This window comes from Periplaneta americana, chromosome 4, assembly GCF_040183065.1.
Source record: "Periplaneta americana isolate PAMFEO1 chromosome 4, P.americana_PAMFEO1_priV1, whole genome shotgun sequence".
In the NCBI taxonomy this organism is placed as follows: domain Eukaryota; kingdom Metazoa; phylum Arthropoda; class Insecta; order Blattodea; family Blattidae; genus Periplaneta; species Periplaneta americana.
This window is the reverse complement of record NC_091120.1, coordinates 33,790,892-33,803,497: the sequence shown is the minus strand read 5'-3', so window position 1 is coordinate 33,803,497 and position 12,606 is coordinate 33,790,892. Positions and strand designations below refer to the sequence as shown.

The following is a 12,606-nucleotide window of genomic DNA, read 5'->3' as shown; positions in this document are numbered from 1 at the left end:
ATGGAGAGTCTGGGTCTGTAAGAAGAGCGCATGCAATACATATTTTCATAATATGAAGCCACATTCCGAAGTTCTATCTCACAACAAACTGTTCATTATGATTCACTCATACTGTATCGTAAGTGTCTTTTGATATTGCAGAACTCACGATAAAAGTCAAGCGAGTCGTAGCACAGGTCTGTAGCTGCTATCGATGCCGAGATATTACTGAGAGAGACCGCGCGGAACGGCTAATTTTATACGCAAATTTTGCACTCTCATGCCCGTAGAGTCGGAGAGTGATGTCATTGGCCATGGTCATACATGTTACATTGGTTCATGGCCTAACTATTAATTAACATTACCATTTGACTGTGGCGCCAGTATTGTTACAATAAGCATTTGAAATTCTGCCACTTCTTTTTCATCGCGATTCCCGGAACGGGTCCCCTATACTCGATGCAGGGAAAGACGTATTCTACGTAAAAACGGGACAATTTGGATATCAACTGATTTTGAATTTAAGTATGTACTCTACCCTACACGTAACTAGTAATGACAGTGGAGTTAGGTTAGTCAACTTTGCGACATCCAAAAATTTAATTGTCAAAGGGTACAACTGGTTACATCAGCTTCTTGTCCATGCGGATGACGTGAATATGTTAGGAGAAAATCCACAGACGATTAGGAAAACACGGGAATTTTACTTGAAATAAGTAAAGCGATAGGTTTGGAAATAAACCCCGAAAAGACAAAGTATATGATTATGTCTCGTGACCAGAATATTCTACGAAATGGAAATATAAAAATTGGAGATTTATCCTTCGAAGAGGTGGAAAAATTCAAATATCTTGGAGCAACAGTAACAAATATAAATGACACTCGGGAGGAAATTAAACGCAGAATAAATATGGTAAATGCCTGTTATTATTCGGTTGAGAAGCTTTTGTCATCTAGTCTGCTGTCAAAAAAATCTGAAAATTAGAATTTATAAAACAGTTATATTACCGGTTGTTCTGTATGGTTGTGAAACTTGGACTCTCACTTTGACAGAGGAACAGAGATTAAGGGTGTTTGAGAATAAGGTTCTTAGGAAAATATTTGGGGCTAAGAGGGATGAAGTTACAGTAGAATGGAGAAAGTTACACAACACAGAACTGCACGCATTGTATTCTTCACCTGACATAATTAGGAACATTAAATCCAGACGTTTGAGATGGGCAGGGCATGTAGCACATATGGGCGAATCCAGGAATCCATATAGAGTGTTAATTGGGAGACCGGAGGGAAAAAGACCTTTGGGGAGGCCGAGACGTAAATGGGAGGATAATATTAAAATGGATTTAAGGGAGGTGGGATATGATGACAGAGACTGGATTAATCTTGCACAGGATAGAACCGATGGCGGGCTTATGTGAGGGCGGCAATGAATCTCCGGGTTCCTTAAAAGTCATTTGTAAGTAAGTAAGTTGTGAGTATATACTCTATTTGATATATAGCCACAATCAAAACGTATATTGATCAACATTAGACATTCACATACAGTATAATGTGACTCATTGTCGGACATGTGATTAGCAAGAGCAAGATCACCGTTTAAGAAAACTCGAAATAAATTTAAAACCAGAGACGTACTGTTGGAGAGATTTTCATGCAAGGGTTCGAACCCTAGTCCGCTGTATGTGTAGACGGCGGAGCTGCTACTCGAGTTTTAGGGAAGGATACTGTATGTAGATATTCCATTACATAAATTTTAACTTCTGAAAATACATTACAATAAGAAAGTTCCCTTCAACGCCTTACGTAGCTGGTACCTGATTATCACATCTGCCATGTGGGAGGTATTCTATCTAGGCGCAACATATGCGAACTTCTAATACATGAGTCGTTCGAAAATTAGTGGCAACATTTTAACTCGGTCAAAAACTTACTTATTCACAACTGGCATAATTATAGTTCTTAAAAATAAAATTTTCCAGTATCACTTATCCGTCGCCACACCTTTGAAGGCGACGGATGCCATTCAGCGTCACTTTGCTGTGAACTTCTAAATTGACTGCTCTAAAACTGTTATAATGGTCTGCCTTTTTCTAAAGGGTATCCCTCTCAGTGATTTTTTCATTCGCAGTTTCCCAGTTACACTAGTTAAATAAATTAGCCACTTGGGCATCCATGTGACGAGTACCATCGCGAAGAATAAAGGGGTGGGTATTCAAGAGATTTGCACGCTTTCAGCGCGTGATAGTCGCAAATGGTGTTACAAAAAGTGACTGTTCCAGTTGGAACAGTGATTAATATACCTTTACAATAATAATAAACAATAAATATAACTTTGAGAGGATCCTATTATTGTCTATACTTTTTTTTTGGTATTAGGACGTTGTACGAAATGGAACTATAAAAATTGTATATTTATCTTTCGAAGAGGTGGAAAAATTCAAATATCTTGGAGCAACAGTAACAAATATAAACGACACTCGGGAGGAAATTAAACGCAGAATAAATATGGGAAATGCGTGTTATTATTTGGTTCAGAAGCTTTTGTCGTCTAGTCTTCTATCAAAAAATCTGAAAGTTAGAATTTATAAAATATTACCGGTTGTTCTGTATGGTTGTGAAACTTGGACTCTCACTTTGAGAGAGGAATAGAGATTAAGGGTGTCTGAGAATAAAGTTCTTAGGAAAATATTTCGGGGTTAGAGGGATGAAGTTACAGGAGAATGGAGAAAGTTACACAACGCAGAGCTGCACGCATTGTATTCTTCACCTGAAAAAATTAGGAACATAAAATCCAGACGTTTGAGATGGGCAGGACATGTAGCACGTGTGGGCGAATCCAGAAATGCATATAGAATGTTAGTTGGGAGCCCGGAGGAAAAAGACCTTTGGGGAGGCAGAGACGTAGGTGGAAGATAATATTAAAATGGATTTGAGGGAGGTGGGATATGATGGTTGAGACTGGATTAATCTTGCTCAGGATAGGGACCAATGGCGGGCTTATGTGAGGGCGGCAATGAACCTCCGGGTTCCTTAAAAGCCAGTAAGTAAGTAAGTAAGTAAGTAGGACGTTGTAGATGGCAGTCTTATTATTACAACCACTGCATGTAGCGTATAATTACATTATTACCTTATAACTACACCTAGGATTTTAGGAAATGCCTACTTTTTTCCGTAGAGATAAACTTAGACTAGTTAAATATCTTCACATTTTATACAAAATATGAACGTTTGAAAGCGGTTTTATGGTGTCTAAAAATGTCTATTTTTTCCCATTGAGATCTATTTTTAAGGTTTTGGAGCCTAAAATTGTCTATTTCTATTTGTTAGTGTATATTTTTAAATTTTCGTATAGCAGTGAAAGAGAGAGTTTTGAATGTCATGGTGTGGGTTTTGTTCACATTTCCAGTAATAGTTTGGTTGTAGGAATAAAGAAATTCCTGGAAGGTGTCTGGTTTTGTTGAGCACTTAAGCAGACAATAGGAATGTGATAAATCTGAAAGATGTAGTTTTCCCTAAAGAAATCAGCATGGCAAATATTGCTAGATTCAAATATGCATCCACGGTATCATTGGGAAGAATTTTTTTCGCTTGTAAAATAGTTCTGGCTAAGAAAAGGCAAGGTTTCACAATAACAAACAGAGAAAAACGTTATGTCATGCAATGCCAATTATGAATAATGTGTTAATTGTAAATTTATTGGTAAATTAATTAATTAAATTATAATATGAGCACTTGTGTATTAGCAGCCTTAGAACAATGAGGTTGATGAATATTCAATAAAAATTACGTAGAGATATTAATAATTTAAGACTTAACAAAGATAAAGTTTCTAACCGCAACATTATTTTTACATTTTTTGTCAATTTATACCGTAATTCTTAATACTTACTAATTAATTGCATTTTTATAGTTGCTAAGTTTTTTGTGGATAGAAAATTACATTTTAGCTATGTAAAATAGCATTTTTGGCTGCTTTAAATTGTATTTTTAGGTGCCTAAATATATGTTTTAGTGCCTATTTTGATCAATTCAGGGCCTTTTTTAGGTGCCTAAAAATTAATTTTAAGTGCCTAAAAATCTGAGGTTTGCTTATAACTTACAGATAATAAGTACATATCAGGCACCACTCCATCTCATATTACAAGCTTACATTAACCACCGCTAGGGGAAAAAATACTAGGAGAAATGCCACTAATTTTCGAATGATCTATGTAATTAGCTTCTGATATCTGAAGAGTTTTGCCAATGTCGATTAAGAGGAGTGTTGCATCACGAACTATAAAAGTGCAGTGATGTAAAACGCAATTTTTTAGTTAAAGCAACTGGATAAATTAATTTATAACCGAAACTTCTTGTAGGCTACTAATAGTGAGAATAGTTAGTACAAATTTTAAGTACCTATAAGCCTTTGTAATTAATTTTGCACATGGTAGCATAAAATTGCTGTACATATTTTCTAGACATTTCGAATATTCCATCTATTTTTCTCAGCATTCACTCATACGTAGAAAATATGTTTGATGAGGGAATGTGAGCCACCGGCGTGGCTCAGTCGGTTAAGGCGCTTGCCTGCCGATCTGAATTTGCGTTCGGGCGCGGGTTCGATCCCCGCTTGGGCTGATTACCTGGTTGGGTTTTTTCCGAGGTTTTCCCCAACCGTAATGTGAATGCAAGGTAATCTATGGCGAATCCTCGGTCTCATCTCGCCAAATATCATCTCACTATCACCAATTTCATAGTTGATACAGCGTCGTTAAATAACCAACTAAAATAAATAAGGGAATGTAGACCTGTAACAATGATGAGCTCGTTCACTAGCTTAGTGCAATGTGATGTGAACTGCATGCCAAGTTACATCAAGGCTGAGGGACCGGTTCTCGAAATGTAGGCCTTCAATATGGTTAAATACAATGCAGACATTTACAAACACATTTAATATCTGAAAATCGCATAAATTAACTTGTTTGTGCAATAAAAAATGGACGTGCATACAACCAATACAACGTGCACAGCATAAATTTCTGATTGTGCAAACAGGTTACTATGATTTTGACAAAAAGTAATCAGTTCATAAAATAAAGTTCACTACTAATACATTTTATGCTCGACCATGCCGAAATGTAGTAATTATACACCTGGTAGTAGCTCTTTAATGGACCTCATTAAAGTACACCTATTCATTATAATTCAGTTGTTCAGCCAATGAGAAATCACCATTGTACCATTATAAAACCGCAAGTATTGATTATTCTCGGATATGCAATCGAAAGACAATTAGCGAAAACTCACGGAAGCTGGAAATCCAATACTGTCGCAGAAGGTTATGTTCTGTTACTATAATAATTAGCGTTAATTGTAAATAATATTCAAATAAATTCAATTTGTCATCTCGTTCTTCAATTCTAAATCAATTTCCAGGTTATATCAATATTGATGTTCATGTTATTCTCTAGATTATATCAAGGTCAATAACATTCGTGCCTCGGAAAAAATCAATACTTCCGCGTCTGCGCACATCTCACAATTTAGAAGGTCAGTTCTGCTCTTCACTTAGATAACTATAACATGAATACTTATGAATAATTTCAAGTTAGAAATATGGTCGAGCATAAAAAGTCGTATGAAACTTGCCTATAATGGTAATTAAGACGCTTATATGAAAATTATGAAACTCGCTTGCGCTCGTTTCATAAACAAACATGCTAGCGTCTTAATTACTACCATTATAGGCTCGTTGCATAATGTACTATTACAGATGTGAAGAATTTCATTGAGATTGGCTACAAGCACACTTACTGTATGAAGTAGTCCATATTCTTGACATATCTAGTCCACAGTGGGGTCGGCACGTAACGCCAGAATGGCGCTTTCAGCTCCAGGATAGCAACGTTACGAAGTGCGTATTTGGCTGCGTCTATGATCCTCTGGGGCTCAGAATCCACGGGCAGATCCGGGTCCAGGCAGCCCAGTCGTACATCCAACGCCACCCTTCCAATACCTGCGGGAAATTACCAAAATAATTTATAAGTGGTTTTACTTTGAATGTACCGATGTTTACTGGCCCGTCCTTACAGAAATTTGTTAAATATAGTTTTTGTTAACAATGTGTGGCTGTGTTCAATATTTAATTTAATGTGACTGATTGATGGATTCATCGACTATTTGTTTGACTGACTGACTCATTGATGATTTATTGATTGATCGACTGGCTTATTGACTGATTAATTGATTGAATTATTGATTCATTGACTTTTGTTTGATTGACTGATTTTTTTTATTTATTTACATATTAATTGACTTATTGACTCATTCATTTATGGAAATCTCAATTTCGTCAACTTTAACTGATGAGAACTTTTACTACTTACACTCTAAAGACCACTTGTGAATTTCATTGTCAAAGTCAGCTGGCATCTCATCGTTTTCGTCTCTCATCTCACACATCCTGGAAAAAATTATACATGTTAAAAAAACACAATAATTACACTAGTCAACAGCATTTTTTGTGCCGACAAACAGAATGGTGATTATTACCAAGTCTGATGCGCTGATTACGAATATGTAATCAAATTTTTTCCATCACGTCAGGTTTCCGAGCACTGCAACAATGTTGTATTTTATGAATAGCCATAAATACAGTGCTGGCGGGAAGTAACTAGGTATTATTAATTGGCTGTGGAATTTTTAATATTGATGCAACCATAATGAAAATTGTGTGTACATATAAATCATTAAATAGAGTTTGAACTTTTGCGCGTCCGTAGTATAGATGGTGGCCGTAAGGGGCGGTTCGCGCAACAATAGCAAAGATGGTCGATCACCTGTTTGTTCGCGAACGAACTGCACGCTATGAAGTGTGGAATTCCGTTGTTCTCGTTCAGAGATGGTGCCATACGGAGAAAGGAAGGAATGGCACAATCCGTCCAGAGACAATAAAGAATTGGAAGCACGGATTCGGGGCATTATCACCAATGCCCCACGCAACTTCCTCCAGAAGACTGTGGATTCCATTACCGGCCGCTTGAGGAAACTGGTGGAAGCCACACGAGCCTACGTTTAATTTCAGTGTATGCATACGTATCCCCATGTAACAAGGTACACATGAAATAAATTTCAATAATTTAGCTGTATAAATATAGAATTTATACACATTTTTCAATACCTAGTATACATGTACCAAGTCCCTCTTCACTTTACAAATCTGAATCATGGTTTGTTGATACTTCAAAGAAAATATAGACTTACAGGGTGCCTGGTAATGAAAACAGAGACAGTCAGTCTGTATTTTGTTTAGTTCGGGTGTAGAGGTTTTGTTAGTAGTGTAGACTGTTCTGTGTGAAATGAAGTGAAGAAGCAAAGGCATAGTTGTGAAAACTTTCCGAACCAATGGTTGGCGTGAACAAAAGAACCACGAAGATGACTGTTATTTCTGCTTAATCAATGTTACTGGATTTTCTTTAAAAAAATAAGAGACTCATTCAGTTTCCTAATCTCCCATCAGCTATAAGACCAATGCCTCTTGGAGAAAATTTACCTGTTCCCATTCCACCTTCTACCCAATGGCAAGAAGAATCGGAATCTGGCATAACATCATCTGATGATGTGCAGCCCTCTACATCAAGGAATGACTTCTACATTCCAGATGAAGAGAGAGAAGAAAAGCCACATTTAAAACTTAGGTGGAACTCAACGATCTGGTACGTGATTTGTACTTAACTAAACAGCTGACTGAGCTTCTAGAATCTCGTCTTCAGGAATGGAAGGTGCTGGATAAAGATGCTAAAGTTTCAGTATTTAGAAACATAAATAAGGGTCTATTACCATTTTTCATAGTTACAGATTCTAGAGTTTGTACATGCAGCTATGTAAATGGACTGATTAAAACTAGGTATTACACATAATGCTGAAGAGTGGCGCTTATTTATAGATGCTTCTAAAATTAGTCTGAAAGCCGTTTTGTTACAAAATCGTAATAAACTTTCCTATATATCTGTAGCATACAGTGCAACAATGAAATAAACATACGAAAACATGCGTCGTATTCTTGAAGTCATTAAAATATGAAAACCATTGTTGGCATATTTGCGGGATCTTAAATTCTTCTACATGGAATGCAGAGTGGATTCACTAAATATTCTTTTTCTGTGCCTTTGGGACAACCGAGATACTCAACATCGCTATTATAATCAAGGAATGGCCAAGAAGAGAAGATTTCACTCCTGGGAAACGTAATGTAAAATTTAAACCTTTAGTTGACCCACAAAAAATATATCTCCACCTTTTACACAGTAAATTAGGGCTCATGAAGAACTTTATGAAAGGTACGGACACAAAAAGCAAAGGTTTCAAATATCTACGAAGAATATTCCCTGGCTTGAGTGCTGCAAAATTAAAAGAAGGAATATTCATTGGACCTGAGGTTAAAAAAATGATGCGTGATGGATTTCTTTTTAGAAAAATTAACTCCAAACGAACGTGTAGCATGGAGTCATTTAAAAGTGTTGTAAATGAGTTCCTCAGCAACAGGAAGGAAGAAAATAATGACAACTAGCTCAGAGTCTCTTTCAAAATTATAAGATTTTGGATACAGGATGTCTGTCAAAGTTCACTTCCTGCATTCTCATTTAGATTTTTTCCTAAAAACTGGGTGCAGTGAGTGACGAACAAGGGGAACGCTTTTACCAAGACACTTTTACAGATGGAACAGCGTTATAAAGGGAGATGGGATTCATCTATGATGAGTGATTACTGCTCGTTCATACAAAGAGAGAATACTAAAACACACACAAAAAAGTGTTTTAAAGCGACGCCTCCTTCCACTGCGTAAATGTAAATAGCTATTTACATCATTATAACATGAAGGATACTTTATTTTCAGTACTAATACCACTATAATAGTGAAAGACTATGTTTATGCATTCTGCATTAGATATTAAAAATGTGGAAGCACTTAGTTAGTATCGAAATTTTCAGAAGTGTAATCAGGGTAATAACTGAAAATCTGAGGGTGCTGCTGAAAAATGGGTTCCATTTTTGGATTCAGCATGGCAAATATGTGGATAGTAACAATGTTTCATTTCGGCACAATTTTCAAAGTTAAAATTTGTTGACTAGTGTTATAACTATTTATCTCTTCCACGCCACCAGAAATATGTACAGGCGTACATACGGCGAAAAAACAAATGGAGAAAAAATTTGGTAATCTTATTCTAATGGCAAGCCCATAGATTTGCACTTTGGTCCCAATGCTTTAGTGCTTGTACTAGATAAATTTTGAATAAATTTGTCATTATACAGTTACTTTGTCTCTGACCTTTTCTTGCTAAAATCTTGTTTGTTAGATTACCTCCTATTCTTATACAAGATTACATATCTTTATATAAATTCTGTAGGTGCCTATTCCTTTCATGATTGTTTGGCTAACTGACGTTATCTTTAATATCCCCCATAATTTGTTTAAATATTATCATATGCTTTACTTGAATCTACAAACACAAAATTTACTTCCTGATTTACTGACAATTTATTTCCCATTAAGTATGTTAAAGTAAATAAATTGTCTGTTGTAGATCTCAATGCTCTAAATCCTCTATACAATATTAGTTTTGCATAGTGATGGATTTGACAAGTTATAGCCTATAGAGGACATTAAACGTATTAAATATCTACCATTATAAGAAGTATATTAAAATAGTTTTAAATGTATGCAAGTATTTATAATTAAATTGAGTGTATGTAAGGACAATTTGGAAGTCAGACTTCTGAGAAGTTTAGATATGAACTCACGAGGAGCTCTGAAACAAAACAGGTTTAGTCCATCTCCAATTGTAGCTAAATTAGAAACATTAATACTCTCGAAAGGGCGCTACAATCCAGACACTAAATCCAACTCCTACTAACTCAACTATCCTTTCCAAAGTTGGTAACAAATTCACTCGAACACTCTCTATAGGTAGGCCTAAATAGAAATAGACAGCCTGGATATGCAACACGAATTAATAAGTACGTATTTATCATGAAACGATAGGCCTATATGATTTTGAAACGATGAAGACGTTCTTTCTTTCCGAATTTTGAGACAACATAAGATAATCCAATTGACTTTTTTTTACTAACTATACTCGCCTCTTTATGAAATGCTGCGTGACGTCTTCTATGGGCTCAATGTACTTCTTGACCGTCTGCAACTGCAGAATGGGTTTCTGCACTTTGGTTCTGAACACTCGCCATGGCTCCCCATGTCTGAAATATAAGATGCGTAAAAAGTATCAAAGTCTAGACCCTAGATCAGGCCTGCACAAGGTTTGCGCTCTCCGAGCCGGCTCACAGCTCATGAGCGGAATGCAGATATTAGCTGCGCTCTGTATAAGGGTGGACTGGAAGAAGGGGTGATCTCGTACAAATTATGCACAAAAGGAAGTACTATTACGAGTGTTCATGAAATGAATTCCCGTTCAGTGTTTGCAAAACTATCTTGAACTATTATTAATTAATAAAGAAATATTTATTTTACAGAAATAATAGAAATTCTATATCTACTTAAATGTGCAATATCATTTTGTTATATTTCTATTTATTAGTACACCAAAACGAGGTTTTATTTGTTAGCAGCTGAAAGGAACAGTAACCTACTGATCGTAATGAAACATCAGTTACGGATGTTCGATGTTTGCCTTTATTAAAGTTGATTATAGAAAACAGTTGCTCACAAGTATAAATGTTGAAGCTAAACATAGCAATCATTTTCACAGCCAGCCTGTGTAGTTGTGGATATTATTTCTAATGCTTAGTCTTACAAAACTCAACCAGGCTAGTAGTATTATTCAAACTATCTTTAGCCCTTAGGTCACATTGAAGATCAGTAAGTTCGAGCTGTAAATCGTTAAATGTTAAATGTTATGTCCCGTCTTTTAGATTCCTCCATACTGTACTGTAGCAGTAGGTAAGCAACGTGAAACAGTTGGTGAGAATAGGCCTACACACTGCACTCCACTAGATAACTGAGTGGTCGTTTCCCTCTCCTCTACCTATAGCAAGTCTATGTCATTCTGACGTATCTTCCTCTCCGTTTCGGCGAATACGGCTCTCCCGCTCCGAAGGAGCTCGCGCGCTCGTTGAGCGCTGTTTGTGCAGGTATGCTCTAGATTGTAAATGTAGTAACTGGCTTGCAGTTCAACATTACTGTAATTTGTTTATAAGTTAGGTGTACATAAAATCTTTAGCAAAGCAGGATATCATACTTAATGATCACTCTTCGTAATAACACCAAAATTTAATTACTTATTGTCTATTAGTAATTAATTATTTATTGAACAGAAATGTTTTAAGCACTTCATAAGTTGTAGCCTTTATATAGCTAAGTATTTAATACCATTATTTCTCTCATGAAACTAATTTTTGAATATGTAAATTTTCACACAATTCCGAAGAGAAAGCGCTCACCGTAGGCTATGTATGCTACTTACACGCCCACAACTCCTGGAAGGTCTCCGAAGAAGTCCTTGCGCACCACACTCTTGTAGTACACGAGGCAAGGCATGGAGGGACGGAACGGTGTTGGGCCTTCGGTTCGGTAGATCTTCTCTATTTCATCAGCGTCGTAGACAAACAGGAGGTCTGGTCGGCCCACGAGACCTGACAGCTTCACTATATGTCCGTATTCGCTGTAGAACTGCGCCGAACATTTCGCCAGATCTGCCACTTGGTACTGCCCTGAACATCAACACATAGTCCAATTACACTCTGGATTGTTGATATATTGATTGATTGACTTATTTATATATTTATTTATTTACTCACTCATTTACTCATGTATTCATTTACTCGTGTATTCATCTATCCATTTATTTATTTATTTATTTATTTAATCATTTAATTATTTATTTATATAATTATTTAGTATTTATTCATTCATTCATTCTTTCATTTATTTATTTATTTATTTATTCATTCACTCATTTACTCATGTATTCATTTTTTCGTGCTTTTATTTATTTACTTATTCATTCACTCAATTACTCATAACTTATATTAATTTATTCGCATATTCATCTATTCACTTATCCATATATTCATTTATTTAATTATTTATTTGTTTATTTATTCATTCATTTATTCGTATATTCATCTATCCATGTATTTATTTATTTGTTTATTTATTCATTCATTTACTCACTCATTCACTCATGTATTCATTTTTTCGTGCATTCATCTATTCATGTATTTATTTATATACTCATTCATTTACTCACTCATGTGTTCATTTATTCGTATATTCATCTATTCATCAATCCATGTATTTATTTATTTACTTATTTACTCACTTACTCATGTATTCATTTATTCTCGTTTTCATCTATTCATCTATCCATGTATTCATTTATTTAATTATTATTCATTTATTCACTTACTCATGTATCCATTTATTCGTGTATTCATTCATTCATGTATTTATTCATTCATTTACTCAATCATGTATTCGTGTATTCATCTATCCATGTATTCATTTATTTAATTATTCATTTATTCACTTACTCATGTATCCATTTATTCATGTATTCATTCATTCATTCATGTATTTATTCATTCATTTACTCGCTCGTGTATTCGTGTATTCATCTATCCATG

The 12,606-nt window shown here is 35.5% G+C and overlaps 1 protein-coding gene and 1 long non-coding RNA gene across 2 annotated transcripts in view; one reads left to right on the top strand and one right to left on the bottom strand.

The window, feature by feature from the left end:
* Positions 1-12,606, bottom strand: part of Cyp301a1 (Probable cytochrome P450 301a1, mitochondrial) — an 81,745-nt gene that overhangs the window by 11,041 nt on the left and 58,098 nt on the right. The window contains exons 3-6 of the mRNA XM_069823147.1: positions 11,445-11,691; positions 10,105-10,221; positions 6,348-6,424; positions 5,776-5,977 (exon numbers count right to left, since the gene is read on the bottom strand). Of these exons, the coding sequence (XP_069679248.1) occupies positions 5,776-5,977; positions 6,348-6,424; positions 10,105-10,221; positions 11,445-11,691 (643 nt within the window). The remainder of the gene's footprint in view (positions 1-5,775; positions 5,978-6,347; positions 6,425-10,104; positions 10,222-11,444; positions 11,692-12,606) is intronic.
* The window catches only part of LOC138697690 (uncharacterized), a 420,021-nt gene that overhangs the window by 363,005 nt on the left and 44,410 nt on the right, over positions 1-12,606 (top strand). The gene's annotated exons all lie outside the window — the stretch shown is intronic.